The sequence below is a fragment of the Aulostomus chinensis genome, chromosome 7 (assembly GCF_037954235.1).
Source record: "Aulostomus chinensis isolate RoL2024-O1b breed Wild chromosome 7, RoL_Achi_v1.0, whole genome shotgun sequence".
NCBI lineage: Eukaryota > Metazoa > Chordata > Actinopteri > Syngnathiformes > Aulostomidae > Aulostomus > Aulostomus chinensis.
Genome location: NC_141326.1, coordinates 15,735,747 through 15,755,075, shown reverse-complemented (window position 1 = coordinate 15,755,075; position 19,329 = coordinate 15,735,747). Strand labels below are relative to the sequence as shown.

The 19,329-nt window shown below is 43.8% G+C and overlaps 2 protein-coding genes and 1 long non-coding RNA gene across 11 annotated transcripts; 2 read left to right on the top strand and 1 right to left on the bottom strand.

Annotated features, from left to right (window-relative positions):
* Positions 1 to 929: 929 nt before the first annotated feature.
* LOC147258729 (uncharacterized) lies at positions 930 to 3,004 on the top strand. Of its 3 annotated transcripts, XR_015117031.1 has the most exons (6): positions 933 to 1,435; positions 1,536 to 1,719; positions 1,814 to 1,863; positions 2,006 to 2,146; positions 2,327 to 2,402; positions 2,483 to 3,002. It is a non-coding gene; the product is annotated as an uncharacterized LOC147258729 (long non-coding RNA). The 3 variants fall into 3 exon arrangements; XR_015117030.1 differs by having other exon boundaries at positions 930 to 1,435; positions 1,536 to 1,863; positions 2,483 to 3,004; XR_015117032.1 differs by lacking the exon at positions 1,814 to 1,863 and having other exon boundaries at positions 932 to 1,435; positions 1,536 to 1,762; positions 2,483 to 3,003.
* Positions 3,005 to 3,434: 430 nt separating this feature from the next.
* On the bottom strand, positions 3,435 to 9,809 carry tmem263 (transmembrane protein 263). 4 transcript variants are annotated; one of them, XM_086208723.1, is made up of 4 exons: positions 9,254 to 9,809; positions 5,907 to 5,944; positions 4,931 to 4,999; positions 3,435 to 4,759 (listed from the first exon to the last, which is right to left on the bottom strand). In XM_086208723.1, the coding sequence occupies exons 3-4, from the start codon at positions 4,995 to 4,997 to the stop codon at positions 4,461 to 4,463; spliced, it is 366 nt and encodes a 121-aa protein (XP_086064849.1). In that variant the 5' UTR covers positions 4,998 to 4,999; positions 5,907 to 5,944; positions 9,254 to 9,809; the 3' UTR covers positions 3,435 to 4,460. The 4 variants fall into 4 exon arrangements, with proteins under 4 accessions (XP_086064849.1, XP_086064850.1, XP_086064848.1 ...); XM_086208724.1 differs by lacking the exon at positions 9,254 to 9,809 and adding an exon at positions 8,857 to 9,243; XM_086208722.1 differs by lacking the exon at positions 5,907 to 5,944.
* LOC147258727 (NAD-dependent protein deacetylase sirtuin-3) lies at positions 8,931 to 19,262 on the top strand. Of its 4 annotated transcripts, none has more exons than XM_086208718.1 (8): positions 8,931 to 9,564; positions 16,918 to 17,146; positions 17,230 to 17,421; positions 17,502 to 17,734; positions 18,088 to 18,188; positions 18,266 to 18,427; positions 18,518 to 18,730; positions 18,828 to 19,262. In XM_086208718.1, exons 1-8 carry the CDS (start codon positions 9,333 to 9,335, stop codon positions 19,029 to 19,031), a joined length of 1,566 nt encoding a protein of 521 aa, XP_086064844.1. In that variant the 5' UTR covers positions 8,931 to 9,332; the 3' UTR covers positions 19,032 to 19,262. The 4 variants fall into 4 exon arrangements, with proteins under 4 accessions (XP_086064844.1, XP_086064843.1, XP_086064845.1 ...); XM_086208717.1 differs by having other exon boundaries at positions 9,540 to 9,564; positions 17,227 to 17,421; positions 18,828 to 19,255; XM_086208719.1 differs by lacking the exon at positions 8,931 to 9,564 and adding an exon at positions 11,318 to 11,575 and having other exon boundaries at positions 17,227 to 17,421; positions 18,828 to 19,255.
* The last annotated feature ends 67 nt before the right edge of the window (positions 19,263 to 19,329 follow it).

Here is a 19,329-nt window from a genome sequence, read left to right as displayed (position 1 = left end):
CAGATCTCCTCTGAGCTTCTCATTGGTTAGTTAGTTAGTGGAAGGTTATCTGGCTTTTGAAAGATACAAAAGGTCATACAGTCAAATAAGATATTTACTGCCTTTTGGCCTACATTCAACTTGAATTTCCTATGGACATTTGTGTGTAGAGTTAAAAAAAAAAAAAGACTCTAATTGAACTGAGGTTTTTTTCAATTACAGCTAATTTAACTGCTGCTTATCAGAAACTACTTAATTAGGTGGTGCAGAAAGTAAATGCACAGGTGCTGAAGTTTATTGAACCTACCAATATTGTATAAATTCACTTTCAGTGAACGTTACCACAAAACAGAAATAAATTAGCATATACAGCAATTAAAAAATCCCGTAAAAACTCATCCTTGACAATAATATGTGGAATAATTCATCGTGAGTGAGGTGGTTCGATTTTAAACTGTAGAGAATTAGAGACTGAGTTGCTCCTGTAGCTGGTGTGTGAGGTGTGTTTTAATGTTTTCTCCATAAATGTCTTCACAACTTCATGTGTAATCATGATTAGAGTTCTATCCAGAGCTGAGAGGACAGCCTGGAGTTTAAGACAAAGTTTGGCAACAGATTCAGAGAACAGATCAATATTTCTGACATTCGCAACCATAAAATAAATAGTCAGTGACACCTGGGGTGCACCAAGACCTTTGAAAGGTTTCCGTGTCCGAATTCTGCTGAATTTGAAGTTAAATAATGTCAGACTGTCTCTTCAGCTTTCTCTGACCCTTTTCCCAGTGACCTTGTCAAGCTGCCAGAGGGCTTATAAAACATTCACTTTTAAAATGTGGTTTCCAAAAACAGCTACGTAATAAACGCCTGATGTTTCTGAGGAGCCGTAAAGCGATAGTTGGTCTTGATTGGTGGTGGTTCAACAGAAGGGGCAGGGTTTTTAACGCAACATATCTGGTCATTTATAAATGTGGCAGCACACGCAAGTGATACACTTTGGGACTGTCCAGGTCAAACTGTGGCGTAACCATGGTGAGGTGCTGGAGTGTCACCCCTGTTGTGGCACTTGTACTGCTAGTTGGGGCAGTTGTGGAGGCTCAGCTGCCACTATGGCAGAAGGGTTCTCAAACTCAGCAACTACCAAAGGTTATTCCACAATCCCGTGATCCTAAAGTCTGACAATTTCATTTGAAAACACCACAAGTCCAAGCTTCGTCCCCACCAAAGCATCCTCAGAATCCTCAAAGATTTCATGATCAGGTCTCACAAGAACCCGAGATCCCTGGACCCTAGAAGCCTGTTGCTCAACAGAAACCTTACTACGTAAGAGAACCCTCCAAGACTTGTGAAGTGCCTTCAAAAGTGAGAATCCCTTGTGGAGGCACCGCAATCTCTGTGGCTGGATGTGAAGCCATCAACTGCTGTTTTGATGGCTCACAGTGCTACTTTGGAAAGGCAGGTGAGGTTCATTCTCTTGAAAAATGGTCAAGCTAAAAGTTTTTTTTCTTTTGGGAGGGGTGTCAATAATATCATATTAATGTGTGTTTTTGTGCCACCAGTGACCGTCCAGTGTACTAAGGATGCCCAGTTCATCGTGGTGGTGGCCAGAGATGCCAACCTTCCCCACCTTGACCTCGAGAAATCTCGCTGTTGAGAGAAGGCGGCAAGTGTTCACATGTTGACTCCGACTCTGCATTTGCCATTTACCAGTTTCCTGTCACCACCTGTGGCACCATCATTACTGTCAGCCTTTTTGTCCTCCTGACGAATATGAAGCCAAAAAAAGGTCTGTGTACAAATTTGACCAAAAAAATGCCATTTTTTAAACTTCTCATAGGAGGAACAGATACAGATGAATACAGACTTTCTGACCATTCTGGTCAACTGGTGAGTAAACCACCAGATATGGAGTCTAAAGGCAGAAAAAGCATAATAGCACAATTTCATTGTTGCAAAATTGTTAATGCTCTCTTGGCTCACATCATCTGTGTGACTGTCATAGCATTGAATGGATTTCCTCTTTTTCTAGGTGTCCGTAAGCTGGAGACAAATATTTGTCCTCAGTGGTTCCAGTTGATATGTCCTAGGTCTAGAATTCCCCAGTCACTACAAGCGTTTCATTTTCAAAATGTTTATGAACCCGTCATCAGTGGATCCACTGCATGAAAAGGTACCTCGTGACCATCTTGTCTCAAAGGTCTACATTTTTGCCATGATCACTTTCTCTCTCTCTCTCTCTCTCTCTCTCTCTCTCTCTCTCTCTCTCTCACACACACACACACACACACACACACACACACACAAAAACAAACTGATCCAAAACTAAAACACTGCTGTTTTCTACGTTCAGGTGTACATTCACTGCAGTACAGCCGTGTGCATCCCCGCACCGGGCCGCAACTGTGAGCCGCCATGCCTCCGAAACAGTGAGGGATTTGTTCATAACTTGCAGAGTTTATCAGCAGCGTACACGCGAATCTGACCGTGTTTGTTTGTGTGTTTGCAGAGCGAGATGTGGAAGCTGTGAGGGAGATGGCAGGTGAACCAAAGGTCGTGGCTACCGTCGGTCCTGTGATGATGAGCAAACCTGAAGATCCAGTTGACTAGACTCATGTTTAAGAACAGTTTGAGCACACAAAAAAGGCACCCTGTGTTTAATAATTTGATTTGAAATTAACAAACCCTTGTGCCGTAAATGATTTCTGCTTGTTTTTGTGCACGCTATGCTTTTATAAAAACTAAACATAAATGACATTCTACCGAAAAAAAAAAATTTAACTTGCGTTTTTAAAATAACTGTCCAAAGAAATGAACTTTTCTCTGCATGTTGATGTAAATCATAAATTACTGCTGTTCCATTAAACTTGATTGTCTCGATGTGATCTCCATATTAAGGCGTCACCACCATCAGCAGACTTTCAGTTTGCCGACTGCAGTTTGAGACGTTAGAAAAACACAAGCACAACTCAATCCTCGAGTTTTATTTTGAAGACCCCACTCTTATTTTCATGTGTTTGACCCTATAGCTGCAGTCGCACCTTTTAAATACGCTACCAAAAAGAGAATTGGAATTTTAAACATATACGTTTTTAATTAAGTAGAATAATTTTGTTGGGATAAACAAACAAACAAAAAAAAACTAATACTGATTTCTTAGTTTTAAGACATCAGAGGCATTTTGCTTAAACTCAATATTGGTTTTTGTTTAGTCTTCATCACAGCACAAAAATGGTCCGTCTTAAACAGAAATCTTCAAAATAAGAGGCTCAGTAACATTTAGAAGAAGCACAAACTTACATAGTAATAATGAAAAGTCTCAAACAGGTCTAAAGACTAGAAGATTATTGAGGAAATTGATTTAGACGCTGACACAAGCACCTGCAGAAATGTCATATTTACTGGAATCGACCATTTCCATGTAGTACCAGTACCGATTTTTATGTTGTGAAATACAAAACTTATACAAGCTTCAGCATATATTTTATTTAAACAAATTCTGACTATAATATTGCCATGTTTCAAAAAAAAATTCTCATTTTTCACCAAACTCCCAAACATTCTGCAACACTGACAAAATAAAAGCTTTCAAATCTCTGAATGAAACTATGTTTGTATTTTGCAGTTAAAAATATTTTTTTCCATCGGTGATTCGACATGTTTGCTAACTGAAAAAGTACATTTAAAATAAAGTATAATGTCAACAGATCCATACATCGGATTCCAACATCCATAAACAATGTGACTTTGGGAAATGATGATAAAAGACAGTTTTGACTTTTAACGGATTGAGCTTTTGTGACTGTGAAGCTTTTGTATCAAAGAAAACATGGTAACACAATTTTATTTGAAAGGAAAAACAAGTACAGCTAACCTAGAGAAGTGTAACAACATTTTATGCATCAGAAACCTCTCATAGTGTCATAATACCTTAATACATCAGACTGAAAGGAACAGGTAACCACCAGAGGGCGCCTCAGAGGCCCATCGCAGCCATTTAACTAGGCTGTACTTTTCACAACAATGCTTACTTACTGCATCAATGTTTTTTTTGTTTTTTTTCTGGAACAGGAAGATGTTTCATTGCTCCTTTACACAAAAATAGCGTCAGTTACAGATGATAATTGATCACTGATTGTCTTGCAAGGTTCGTCCGAGTGCATCTACTTTACTAAGACCTTCTCCTCTGGTGCAGTTTGCAGTGGAAACAGTCCTGTGGCTTCACATATCAACAGAAATAGAGGACAGTTTCAGGCACTGGTGATAATAGCTTGGGGTGTTTTCCTTTCACAACAGAGCAGTTTCTAGGTCCTTGATGCTTAATTGTATGAATGCGGAGTTTACAAAAACATTATAGACAAAAACCAAAGAGTAAAACAAAGCATAGACCCCCTCTCCCCCCTCACCAAGGAACTGTTGAGTCTTCTGCTGCTCTGCTCCTGCTCCCTCATACACCTCGCCACTGTGCGTTCATTCTCCTCTTGCCATCAGTCGGACTTGTCCTTCTTTTTGCATCCTCCTATTGGAACTCTGCTGACCACTGCAGAGCTGACAGCTGTCACTCCTCCAGCTACAGCGGATGCTCCGCCTTTAACCAGCCCCACGCCCATCGCGGGCACCGAGGCTACAGAGCTGACAGCAGTCTTGGTGAGGTCAAGACCTTTTCCTCCTATCCAGGTAACTCCGCCCACCGTCGCCCCTAAAGCCCCCTTGGTGACGCCATACAAGCCCCCCGCCAACCTGCCAAACATGCCTGGCTGTGCCTCCGGGTGGTCTTTGAGGGTGTCTGACGAAAATCGACAAAAGTGAAGGTCAACATGTCAGTGGCAAGTTACAATAACATCGAGGTATTCCTTGAATGAATGGAAAATGTTGAAAACCAGAAGAGCCTCCATTACACTCTGACATTATCTGTGCATACGTAGAAATCTCTTGTCACCCCTGCAGCCACTCATACCTGACGCTTCTGGCTCCTCGTTGAGGTCTGCAGGCATGTCCTCGGGCACCTGCTCCGCCTCACTCATCTCTGTGGGAAAATAAAGAAGACAATTACACAAAGACTGGATCACACACAGCAAACCAACGCGGCCTCCCTCCTGGCACCCTGACAACATCTCTACCATTAGTGCCCACGCTTGTTGGATTCCTGCCACTGCCAGGTAGGTTATGTCTTGGCCCAGATCTGACCGCCTGGCAGGTTAGGGTTTCCACAATACTTCACAAGTTCTACTGCAGGACACAAGATGTTTATAGCCTTATAAAGTCCATTGTTCATCTGTCCACTTGAAGCTTCAAATCACTGTGTATGTTGAATACTGGACCAGTGTTGGCTTACAAACTACCGTAGTTTACGGGTTATAAACCGCTACTTTTTTTAAACACTTTGAACCCTGCGGCCTAAACAGTGATGCTGATCGCGATCAATGACTTTACTGTTGGGCTAACGGCTGGTAAGCTGGTTATTTTTTAACCAGCCATGTCACTGCCATGTTACAGCCGCTGTTTGGAAAAAAGCATTTATTTAATCAAAAATTTTAAAAATCTTTCTGTGTAAATAACATGTTAGAACGTGGACATCTGCGGCTTATACACAAATCCAGCCTATATATGTACAGTCTTATTTTCTTTTTAAATTTAGTTGGGGTGGTGCAGTGGTCAGCACTGTGGCCTCACAGCAAGAAGGTTCCGGGTTCAAGTCCCGGCTCCAGCACAGGATCTTTCTGTGTGGAGTCTGCATGTTCTCCCTGTTCCTGTGTGGGTTCTCTCTGGTACTCCAGCTTCCTCCCACAGTCCAAAGACATCAAGAGGGGACGAGGCTGATTGATACTCTAAATTGACCGTAGGTGTGACTGTGAGTGTGAATGGTTGTCTGTCTCTATGTGTTGGCCCTGTGATGGACTGGTGACCTGTCCAGGGTGAACCCCGCCTCTCACCTGTAGCCGCTGGGATAGGCTCCGGCCCCCCCGCGACCCTTAATAGAAAGGAATAAGCGAGAGACGATGAATGAATGGATGAGATTTAGTTGGTGCAGCTTATATTCAGGTGCGCTCTATAGTCCGAACATTCATGATGCCACGAGTCTTGCTCATAGGCCCGCCTCTTAGGTCTCTGATGTAGTTGCACTGCAAGTGAGTCAAATGACACTGCAAAAGAATCACATTTTTTTCTGTTTAGACTGTCTAAAATCACTATGGATGAAGTCAGGATTTGAAAAAATCTGACCTGTCGATCTGAACTTGAAATCAGTTTTACAATTAGCAAAAAAAAAAAAACAACAAAAAAACGCACACTTTAATCAATTAGTGTGAAATTAACTTTGTGTAGGACTCAGTAATGCAGCAAAATCTTATCTGAATCACAACATGGCCTTGGGCGATGTCCAAATCACAGGAGGTGCAACATATGTTCCAAATATCACAGCATGCTGCCGGTATTCTACCGACTCAAGAGAACATTTGTTTGGTAAAAAAAACATGATCATTTCAATCTGTTTTTCCAATTCAAATGTGGATAATGACACAAGCACATTAATTCCTTCTGATGTAACAAATCACCACAACTGGGAGATGAGGGTGTCGCGTTTGAGAGGTTTTCCATCTGAATTTTTCACTTCCTGTAGCGGTCATATTGGAATTATTTTGTAATGCTTGTTTTGTTTTACAAAATCTACCCCCGGGGATGCATCTGTCAGACAACCCTGACAGGATGTTTTCTATGCGTTAACCTGCCTGAAAAGCATGTTCACGCCTTTTCAACCTTCCAGCCCAGACATATCAGGTAGGAATATGCGAGTGGTTTTGATTTCATATGTGCATAATCATGATTTATCCTGTAACTGCTGGGTAACGATGTATCAAACCCATTAGGATCACTTGGTTTAAATGCGGCTGTACAGATAACAAGACTACCTGGATGCCTGGAAGCTCGTTGAGGGCGTGCTGCTGATCCTAAAACAAGGCGGACCTGTTCAGTGTCTGTCACAGAGCTGTACGGCATCGGAGACGTAATAATGAGTTAAGAATAATCCAATGGGCTCTGACAACGAGGGTTACAGTGCTACTTTATTGAGGAAAAACTTTCAAGTACTCACAAATAGTTGTCCTCAGTTTAAAGATAATTCTCCCTCCTGCACCGCTTCTTTCAATGCAGAAGGAGCCACCAATGTATGTTTAGCGTAAAGATAATAGTGAGTGGCAGCAATCAACAGCTAAACTTCCCAAAAGTGTCCACTTACAGACTTTTACAAAGCCTCACACACTTTGAGCAAGAAAAACAAACAATAAGCCTTCCATTTCTGCACTGTAATCAACAAGCGAGAGAAAGTTGTTGTTGTTGTTGAAAGTGGATTCCGTAACAATTGCGCAAGTTAGCTACTTTTGACTCTGACAGGTTCATGCTGTTATTGTTAGCGTCTGACAGCAACACAAATGTAACATAAACCATCTGCCTTATCATCACAATTCCATCTAAACTCACATGTGGTTAGTTATGTCAACCTGACAGCCTAGACAACAGATGAATCCAGCAGGCGTGAGTGAGACACTTGCTGACCAGGAGGTGCATATGTTGTCATTGTGCCTATAAACTAAACGTCCACGGTCCACTCCCATCAACAAGCGCTACATTGGAAGTGCTATAGTTAGCTTGTCTTCAGCTTTAACCGTTTTTGCTGTCGTTTTGATGCTGTAGCTGCTTTCATTCTGGAGTCACAGGGACAAAAATATGTGTCAGCGAAAGCCACCTACTTGTGAGCTAAAGCCACCTACTTGTGAGAGCTTGAAATGTAAAATACACTGTTCGGGTCCAGTTAATTTTGTTTAATATTTAACATTATTTGATACTCAAAATGCAAACCTATTACTTTATCTGTTAAAGGCGATGATGTGAACTCAACAACATCCAACAAGAGTTTAATCCCTCACAGGCCTTTTCATGATGTACTGAATACAAAACTGATACGAAACAATGTTGTTATTGGATGTGATATTCATACAATGATGTTGTTTTAAATAAAATGGAGCAGTACACACAGTTCTGGACGGTAATGTGCATGCTGCCCTGAAGCGTAGCATAAACAGCTATTGACATTTTTGCAATGAAGTGTAGCACTATCACCCTGCTTCTTGTGTTTCCTTCTATTTCACCTGGAACTAATAACGTGTTGTTGTTTTTTTAAATTGCTGCTGAAGCACAAGTCAGCTCAAGCAGCAGCAGTCGCACTCCAAATGATTCAGAATGAATCTGGTTTGCAAATAAAAACAGATTCCTCAGTTATATGAGGGACAATCATCTCTATGATGCACAGTTGTTTTGGCACCTTGAAGTCAAATGATGTGAGAGCATAATAGCTTTATTAATTTTAAATGGTTCTATTCAAAAAAAGCACTATATATTTCAAAAGCAAGCTTTGGGACAAATGATAGTCTGAGCTATCCAGTTCCACCCTGAGGTCAAATGGTCAGGCTGCGTAATGGCCTCACATACACATTCTAATATAAGTATTTAGTGACGTATGAGAGGGATAATACAGCGTTGCCCTGTTGGGGAAACACGGTTGACTGACGGCTTTCTGACCGTCGATCAACCGTTGCATGTAAAAGTAACGTAACTCCCTACGTGCTCCGTCCCAGCTAAGCTGAGCGAAGCTAACGTCTCTCAGTCGTTGTGTTTACGTGCAATAAGAACAAAGGGATCTGTTGTGATGAGGGATTAATAACGCCAAACACTCGGTTCCACAGTATCGCCCCGGACGTCACGATAACGCCAGTAACCTGCCACCGCATCTGAGCGCAAGCATACCATTTAAACTAAGCTTCAGCTAGCAAAGGAGGGATGTTTTCCTAGCGTTTAACCAAGTTCAACGTGACGCTAACGTCAACTTACTGCTCGCTGACTCGACACACGCGGGCTCGAAAGTTGCGTTGCTTTTTGTTAAAATGTTTTTAAAACTCGCTTTCGGTGTCGACAACAAAACATTCACGACACGACCGAGGCTGCTCCCCTTCCATCTCATCGCCATACGTACGCACGTCGCTGTGGAATCTTCTAGCTGACACATCCAGGCAGACACGTCACAGCCGAGTCGCCTACTACTTTAATCTTTCCCGCGATTAATTGATAGAATATATTGATATTTTCCCTCGCTGTGTAAATAACGTGTTCTCTCGTAAGCAAATGTGTGTGTTGACGCCTTTTTTAACGAGAAGCGGTTCAGCAGAAGTTGTTACGACTGACACATCCTGCAAACTGAAGTCCCGCCTGGGTTCGTGTAGCAACTCACCTCGTTCTGTTCCGTGGGCGAACCTTCCCAGGGTTCTCTGGACGCTCCCTGGAGGACTTGAACACCACCTTTTGGAACAATGTCAGGTTCCGAGGCCTGTAATGTTGCAGCTGCTGCTGGTGATCGAGGCTATCTTGTTGTTCCTGTGTGTGTGCGTGTGTGTGTGTGTGTGTGTGTGTGTGTGTGTGTTTTGGAGGAGGACCTCAGTCTCCACCCACAGAGACACAGGGGTACACGCTGTCCGCAACCTGGGGCCCCAGCTGCGGCTACCCGCACGCAAAACCAGCCGCTCTCGTCCGCTAACATTTACGGTAAATAGAATCCAACGCTTGATTTTACTCTTTTTTTTAACCAACCTTTAAAAATGTCAGAAATCATCTCAGATTTTGAGGTGAAAAGCGCGTCCCTGATCGATTGGGTGCTACATCCAGAGAACTGTGTGACGACACATGAAGTATGTGGTAAATAAGATTAAAACAAATAAGCTTGATTTGATGGGATGTCAGCGGCTAACTTTGGCGGGAGAGGATACTGACACAAATTCCCCATGACAACCGCCTCCTTTAAACGGGAAGTGACGTACATCCCTATTTTGAACGTCTTCAATCAAAGATCGTTTATTCAAGCCAAGTTATCTCTTCATTGTTAAAAACAGACCGAGATAAATGAAGACCCCCCTTTTGTTTTTGAATGAATATAACAGGTCAGTTCGCGGGAAAAGGCAAACATAATTCACTTAGAAAGGCTTAATTAGGGTTTGGGTAAAATATGTAAATAATATAAATAGAAATATATGTCCCAGGCACCATATAGAAGTCATGTAATAATTAGGTTTGTGGCCAAATTAGAAACTATTAAATTGTTAAAACTAACCACTATTTAACTATTTACTTCTTATTTCAAGACTCACTGACAGGGACCGTGCGTAAATCAACTATTTCCTAATCAGAATTAGCTGAATTGATGTTACATCGTAGGGATGAACAATTCATAAAACTCTTCAAGAAATCACAATGTGTCCCAGTGCAACATCCAAACACAGCAGGTACAAAGCCTGCTGGACGGATATGGACGAAACAAACCTGCTGCATTACTAAACACTGACTCATACAAAGCAGAAGCACAGCTGTCAGAAGCGTGGACTGTTCATGCTATAAAGTACATGGATCAGACTGACAGTGACAAAGGAAATAAAACACATAAGGAGGAAAATGAGGCAGCGTGACAATAACAAGATAACACAACAGGGACAGGCGACAGCAAAGGAAGTCAATACATACCAATGAGAATATTTAAATATAATGAACAGAAAAGTATGCTGTAAATCACTGTTTATACTATTTTTTTGGTGAAAAAAAAATCTTCAAATATGTCAAGAATTTTTGCACTACCATACCTGACTGTAAGTCCTGTTTATCACTTCACCATACACACTTTGCACTGCTATTCCTCTATACAGATGAGCACATGTAGATGTTTACCTGAGCCATATCCTGTATTTTATATTTTTATCTTTTTACCATATTGTATTTGTCTTTATTTTATTCTTAAAATTCACATTTGTTGAGTGTTTTATGTAAGAGAACTGCAGTGACAAAATTTCCCTCTGGGATTAATAAAGTTGTATTCTATTCTACTCTATTGACATGGGGCTGTGTGTAAAACAACAACAACAAAACAAAGCAGGTGTTTTTGTGACACAGTTTACAACTCAAGGGAAGAAATAGATTTGCACAGCTGTTCTGTTGTTGTCCCCCCCCCCCGATTAAATTTATTGAATAGGAGTGAAAGTGTTGATTTGTATTGAATTTCAAGTGAACACCAATATTAATGTACACGCCACCCACAGGATCATGCTTGCAGACGTGTGTGTGACGTCTGTAATTTTAAGAGACTGCAAGGACCTAGAGAACCAAACCAGTACAGACAAGTTGACTTATGACGTCACACTCGTGAGGACAAACATCGTAAACGTGTCCCCTCGGCTTCCACGTTAACCTTCCCTGGAATACCACGTGACCGCGGCGGTGTTTTCCCGCCTGCGTTGGTAACGATGTCGTTAGTACCCAGAAGCGGCAGCAGAGTGACACCTCCGCCCGCTCTAACGTCCCAGTTTTGGGGGCTGCATGCAGATAAAGTGTCTGTGTATTTCCGAAGAAAGAGACACATTTACTGCAGTTAAATCCGCCTGGGCCACCATCTTTTGTGTTAAGAGTTGCAACAAGTTGTTTGTGGATGTGAAACACCTGGAGTGCGACCACCCGAGTGTGCCGTGTGACTTCGCCGCGCGTTGATCTGAAGTTCCGCTCCGTGGGAGCACAGGTAGCTAACCTCGCTCATGTTGCTCTTCCTCACGGTCACGTTAACGGTTCACGGCAACGGTAACGTCACCCGAGCAGGTCGGTGGGTGAGCGGGTGGTCCACCTCCCCATGCTAACAAACCTGCTAAATGAGCCCTCATTAGCTCCTCTCATCGTTCTAATTATTGTTTGAGCTAAAGTCTCAGTAGAGCGCTTCAGGTGAGCAGCACGTAATTAAGCATCTTCTCCTTCTATGTAGTGGTTTAGCATGCGGTCTACTGACGGTGGCTTTGTAGAATCAAAGTCATTCTCTTGAATGAAAAGTTGTTTTGTTTTAATTTTGGTTGTTGTCGTTGAACAAGTAATGTTTGTGCTCAAAACCGGTAGAACCCAAACAAACTAATAAGTAAAATCACTGTGATGTGAAATCCTGCAAGCGGCAACTTCGCTAAGTGCTGATTGAGAAACAACAGGGTTATCACGCGTTACCTGCTCTGGTGGCGGATGAATATTCATCTCCTGCATTTCTCCATCAAACAAGGTCAGACTATGTGATCTGATCAACTCCAAAGGTTTGTGATAAAGCCCATGTGTGTGAGCCAGTAAATTAATCTGTTAATAACGAGTCAAACAGGGCTTCTATGTAGGCTAATGACTGAGTGGGATGTGATTTTTATTTTCCTCTCCTGTGAGATGGTGATTTAGCTGTAATGAGTGACAACTTCCACCGGGTGTCAGTGTTGCCCCGCTTCTAAGTTTTCGACTAAACGCAAACCTCATCAGCGAGTGAAGCGGCCTGCACGGATGTTCTCTTTGGTTCCTGATTGCTGAACTATCCAGATAATTTCAGGGAAATTAGGTGAGGAAAGCCTACGTGTAATTTGTCACAGTTCTTGTAACATTTGGAGTTGGGGCATCCGTTTACATTTTTATAAATTTCTCCGAAAATTTTGCGTGCACTTTTATGAGAAGCACCAGGTTTGTTTACAAGGATGCTCTGTAATTGTCTCAGTATTTGCCCATAGGGATTTATGTTGTGTTTTGGAAATAAGGCTACTTTTTCAATGTCGATAATGCTGTCTTGCTTTTTAGTTTATACAAAATGCTAAGATCAAACTTTTTCTATCAGGACAGTTATCAAGTATCAGTCCTATTGGACTGTTGGAAATAGGCAAAAAGTCCACATCCCTCATATTTTCAGTTATTATTTGATCTATTATTGTGAAGGGTTTAAAGGTTCAGTGAAAACAATGTGTTTCTGTTGGAGGGTCACTTCAATAAGCTTTGGATTTTGCAGAAGTAATAAGCGATAAAACCGTATCACAATATTTTTTGGTATGTTTTGCAGTAATGATATAAATTCCAATGTGCAACAACAAAACACGCTTTGGCCACAGGACACTTCAGCATACAGTCTGGAGAGCCGTGAAACACAATATTGAGCCAGTCCTGATCCTCATCAAATACTGAACGGTACCGATGATGTTGGCTAAAAAAATAATAAAAAGATTCCCAAAATTAAATTAGCAGTGAAAATGTAAACACCATGATAATCAAGATCACAATAAAACGTGATTTCTGTTTAAATGGTATTAAAGAAACATAGATATGAAACCTGTGTGTCGTCCAGATGATTGTAACTATTAAGTCTAAAAGCTTGAGATTATTTAGTGTTTCCCATAAGTGAGACGGCTTCTTTGCTTACTTTCTGTTCAATGGATCAGGTACTTTTATTCATAACTGATTAACCATTGAAATTATTTCTTGAGGAAAAGTTCCCAGATAATTGCTACTTAAATTCTTGTGTAATGTTCTACATTTTAGAATGTTGGTAAAAAAAAAAAAAAAAGACGAGATCAGCTTGATGAATAACCGACATTTTCTACAGTGTTTAAAAGTTTTGCTTGCTTTACTGTACCAAAAGAAACTGTTAAGTTAACATAAAATATATGTTATTTAACTGGGCCAGCTTTATATTTCATTTCCGTTTCCCGTGAAGATTGTGTGTTTATATACGTATGTCATCTGATTATTGGGGCTGGGACATCCTGCAGGGAGTAGCAGGAGGAGAGTCATCATTTAGCCATGGTCCTTCCCCTCAATGTGAACCAACAATATAGCAACATGAATTAGCTTGATCTGCTTTGTGTCTGTGGAGAATTCAACAAAGATGCTACACAGAGTGATATGTCATTAGCGAGCAGGTGGGCAAAGAGAACAGAGAGCTGTTGCCTCTCCAACTAAGTCATGAAGAGGTTTCCATGGCAACCAGGCTGCCTGTTGTCATCCCTGTTTTTTTGTTTTTTTTTGGAGGGGGGCAGCAAAGATCAGAGAGGGCTGTTCTCAATTCTGCTGTAAGTGTAGGGTTAAAAGCTGGAGCTGCAGGGGGAAGCCCCTCATTAAACTTTACCAAATATCCCTAAACGTGCGGCCGACATGTTATAACCCCCAACGTGCGGCTGGCATGTTATAACATGCAGCTGGCATGTTATAACATGCAGCTGGCATGTTATAACATGCAGCTGGCATGTTATAACCCCCAACGTGCGGCTGGCATGTTATAACCTCCAACATGCGGCTGGCATATTATAACCCCCAACGTGCGGCTGGCATGTTATAACATGCAGCTGGCATGTTATAACATGCAGCTGGCATGTTATAACATGCAGCTGGCATGTTATAACATGCAGCTGGCATGTTATAACCTCCAACGTGCGGCCGGCATGTTACAACCCCCAACGTGCGGCCGGCACGTTATACCCTCCAACGTGCGGCCGGCATGTTATAACCTCCAACGTGTGGCCAGCATGTTATAACCCCCAACGTGCGGCTGGCATGTTATAACCTCCAACATGCGGCTGGCATATTATAACCTCCAACATGCGGCTGGCATATTATAACCCCCAACGTGCGGCTGGCATGTTATAACATGCAGCTGGCATGTTATAACATGCAGCTGGCATGTTATAACCCCCAACATGCAGCTGGCATGTTATAACCCCCAACGTGCGGCCGGCACGTTATAACCTCCAACGTGTGGCCGGCATGTTACAACCCCCAACGTGCGGCCGGCACGTTATACCCTCCAACGTGCGGCCGGCATGTTATAACCTCCAACGTGCGGCCGGCATGTTATAACCCCCAACGTGCGGCCGGCACGTTATACCCTCCAACGTGCGGCCGGCATGTTATAACCTCCAACGTGCGGCCGGCATGTTATAACCCCCAACGTGCGGCCGGCACGTTATACCCTCCAACGTGCGGCCGGCACGTTATACCCTCCAACGTGCGGCCGGCACGTTATACCCTCCAACGTGCGGCCGGCATGTTATAACCTCCAACGTGCGGCCGGCATGTTATAACCCCCAACGTGCGGCCGGCATGTTATAACCCCCAACGTGCGGCCGGCACGTTATAACCTCCAACACCGTTAGGGTTGAGTGACAAAACTGCCCCCTCACTCTTGAAGTTGGTCAGTTGACACAATCACAAATTTTCAAAAATTCACCTTTGTTTGTTGGACAAACACGTTTCCCACTTCTCTTGATCAGCCTTTGGCTCCTGGCCCCTCCCCTCTAAAACTGTAACAGGATTACCCATCAGACCTTTCAGGGGTTAATGGTGAGCACCGAGGTGTGCCGCTCTTGTAGGACACTGCTAATTAGATAACTGTAGCCCTCATATGAGCAACCACAGCCCTGGTGGTCCGCTGCTGCGGTGGCTTTGAGGACAACAGGCTGTGTGAATTGGGGGGGGGGGGGGGGGGGTGCTGCTTAAATCCTTTTTAAGCCTTTTGTCATTTATACAAGGATTTATTTATCCTCTAAGAATAATAATGACATTTGTGGCTCTTTTGCTTTTGGTTTAAAAGCAGCTCCTGTTAAACATGAAGTCAGTCACAGTGCGCTATGCACCTGCACATGAAACATTTTGGGAGTCGTCTGTTTTGTCTACTCAGATTTGCTGTGTTCCGTTAACCTCCAAACACACCTCCACTACACCAGCAGGCTGGCCAGCCTCTGTCCATTTGATCAGTTTAAAGTAGCAAGCTCGTGTTCACCTAAAGGAATACACCGTGTGTGTGTGTGTGTGTGTGTGTGTGGTTTATTTGTCAGTGAATCAACAGTGTCTTAGGCTCGATCTCCTTGAGTAGTTGAGCTGCGGCGGCGGTCATGTCGATGAGTCTCCTGCTCCATCTGTGTGGGACCCTTAATAACCAGCCTGGTGATTTATTGCCTGTACTCAGCAGTGTCTTTCTGAGAGGAGCCCAGACAAAAGGCGAGACCTTTGGCGTCCTGCTGCTTTTTAATAGTTCTTTAGGATGTGCACTGAAAACCCTCAGTAGTAACGTGGGGGCTCCTGCTTTTCAGAGGAGGTAAAGAAGATTGAAACTGGAGAGATTATTGGAACGAAGGCTGTTGAAACATTTCAGGAGGCAAAACAAAACCTATCGTTTGTTTTAAGTTAACACATTGGCACATTTTCTTGAAACATTAAGGTTCTAAGGCTCCGTCTCTTTCTGATCCACAAGCCTCCAGTGACCCCTCTCCTCCTCCTCCTCCGTCCCCTCTGGAGGGCGATAAGGTGCTGCAGGAGAAAAGCTGGCCTTATCTCCCCGCTGCCCTCTGAAGCAGACATGTTTTATGGGTTGTAGCTCTTTTGTTTCCTCGCTGGCTGCCTCTGTCTGATCACTCACCCTCATTCCTCATGGAAGTAGTTTGAAGGCCTAGAATAGCTTTGGAAGAGAAGCCCCTCCCTCTCTCTCCTCTTCTACTCTTCTGTTCCCTCTTTATTGAATCCCGCCTCCGTATCATTTATCTCTGCACCCCCTGCTCCCCTTCTCCTCACTTGGAGGGGGCCATTAGGGGGCATCCTCTTTTCTTCTCCAGCTGGGTTTGTTGACACACAGTCGATCTTGGCTTCTCTTTCACCTCTGCCATCCCTCTCCTCACCCCCCCTCACACACACACACCCCTCCACTATACCCTCCACTTTCTCTGAACAGTAAAGCTGCCACAGCTGTGGACTGTATTAGCATAGCTGAGGAGAGCAAGGGGGGGGGGGGGTAAATATATTGCAGTCATTAGCTTTTGTTTAACAATTGACTGTTTTAAAACATTTTAGCTTCTGTGTGACGAGCCACTAAACAGATTAGACGCCACAATGATTGCAGTCTAACAGCTTTTTAAATATGGGACTGAGAAGATGGTTGGGGAGGGCAGCCAATAACTAATTATTGCGGTTAGGTTTAACAAAATTAAGATTCCTGCATAGAAACGAACATGCAGTCAAGCATGATGACACTTGTTGCTTTAAGCTCAGAACAAATAGTAGTCTGAGACTTTGGTCTCTGGCCGTCTACAGGTGTTGGGATGAACAGGACCAGGTCCAGCTGGGATAGAAAGTTCCCTCAACGTCCAGTTTCCAGGGTTACACGCAGCTCCAGCTCCCAGGCCAGACCCGCACACCCGGCAGAGACTCAGGACTGTGGACCGAGCCCATATGGAAAACAACGCAGGAAGCAGACAGACTCTGCGCTGGCCCAGGACCTCAGCCAGATGAGTGTGAGCGGACAGGGCTGGTTACCTGCAAGGTGAGGAAACTATTTGATCAATAAAATGGTTAGTGTGTCTCTCGATGTCTTGATGTGCTGTTTTTTGTTTTCCTCTCCAGTAGAGGAAAGCCAACCAAAGGTAGTGGTCATCCTGCACCGGAGGGTCGACTCACTGACTCCACGTCTGCAGTCAAGTCCTCATCCCGGGGCGGCCTGGCCTCTGTGGCCCGGCTGCTGAAGCTTGGGCGCTGTAAGAACGTGGTGGTGGTGGCAGGAGCAGGAATCAGCACCGCCAGCGGAATACCAGACTTCAGGTTGGGGCCGGTCTGCTACCTCGTCTCTTATGACTGTCGAGTGTTTCAGGAGATTTAAACCACACTTGCTCCTTGTTCAGAACTCCAGGAACGGGCCTTTACGCCAACTTGGAGAAGTACAACATCCCATACCCAGAAGCCATTTTCAACATCGACTACTTCTCCAACGACCCGCAGCCTTTCTTCTCTCTGGCCAAGGCTCTGTATCCCGGCAGCCACAGACCCAACTACATCCACTACTTCATCCGTATGCTCCATCACAAAGGCCTGCTGCTGCGAATGTACACTCAGAACATCGACGGCCTGGAGAAAAGTGAGCGAGCTCAGAAATATAGAAACCGTAACAGAAAAGTATCTTGAGGGGAGTATTCCACCTACGTACTCAGAGCAGTGACACGCTGCTAACATTCCATGTACTCAAATGGCATGTTAAGTTAGAAACAGTTGGGTTTTTATCACTAACTCAATTCATATATAAAGCAGGAAAAAAGGATTAAGTACCATTAATATGTTGTGTGGCTGGCAGATTTGGCCAAACGGCAGCCATCGGTTCCTTTTAATGTTGGCATGCATGAAAATTGACTGCAGTGGTGGGATGTTTTTAATTACCGACTGGTCACTGATCAGTCTGGCTTTCAGCACCTCCATAACACTCTCTTCTGACAGTGTGCGGCATCCCCGATGACAAACTTGTGGAAGGCCACGGTAGTTTTGCCACAGCTTCCTGTCATCTGTGCTACACCCGCTACCCCGCTGAGGAGGCAAAGGTATCTTTGATTCCTTCAGGATTGTCTCAGCGCCTGTGATGCCTCTGTAACGTGAGCTCCACCTGTTTGTTACCCAGCACGCCATCATGAACAACCAAGTCCCCACATGCACATTCTGCGCTGCAACAGTCAAACCCGACGTTGTGTTTTTTGGAGAGGACCTTCCTCAGAAGTACTTCCTCCACACTGAAGACTTCCCTAAAACTGACCTGCTGATCATTATGGGAACGTCTTTACAGGTAATATGGAACCTCTGCCTTCTTCACTTGAACGGGGTTCTCCAACATCTCATGGTTGGTTAAATCTTGTTCCACAAACATCTCATTTAGATTGAGCCGTTTGCCAGTCTGGTAAATACGGTGCGCTCCACCGTGCCACGTCTCCTCCTAAACCGGCACGCCGTCGGTCCATTTGCAAAGACTCCGCTGAGGAGGGGAGACCACATGGAGCTGGGTGACCTGGAGACAACGGTCCGGAGGTTTGCTGAAATGCTCGGCTGGAGCGATGAGATGGAAGAGCTGCTGAGGAGTCAGGACACGGTGGTACGTTCCCTCTAGATCTGTCTATTTTTGTCTTTAGGAAACAAAAAACAGTTGGCTTTGCTACAACTGAAAGTTGCCTTGTAATTTTCCTCTGCAGGCCACCCAGACTTTGGTGAGCAGCACTTCGTCGGTGAGTCCTTGCAGCAGTGAATCTGACAGCCTGGTGAGCGGTGGAGTGTCGGAGCAATGCAGGATGGAGACGTCCAGACCAGGAGCTCAGACAGGTGCCAGCAGCGGCAGCGAGGAGACGGACTCTGAGACGGACAGCAAGAGCTCCTCGTCGTCCAGCCCCAGTAACTAAAGAAGACACTGGGACGGGTTCCTCTACTCATGAATGTTACCGCTTAGGAGTCACAGAGTAGCATGTTCATTCAGACACAAACCAGCTGGTCATGTCAAACACATTTAAAGCACTTACGTGAGGATGAGGAAGCTCCATCCTGAACACTAGTAAATGGCTCAACCCTTGTTTTACAGCAGCACAACACTGTATTTTTACACGATATATATATATATATATATATATATAATAAAAGTTCTGTGTAGTTTTCCTTCTGGATGTGTTTGTCGTGTTCTAATAATACAGACAACTTTTATTC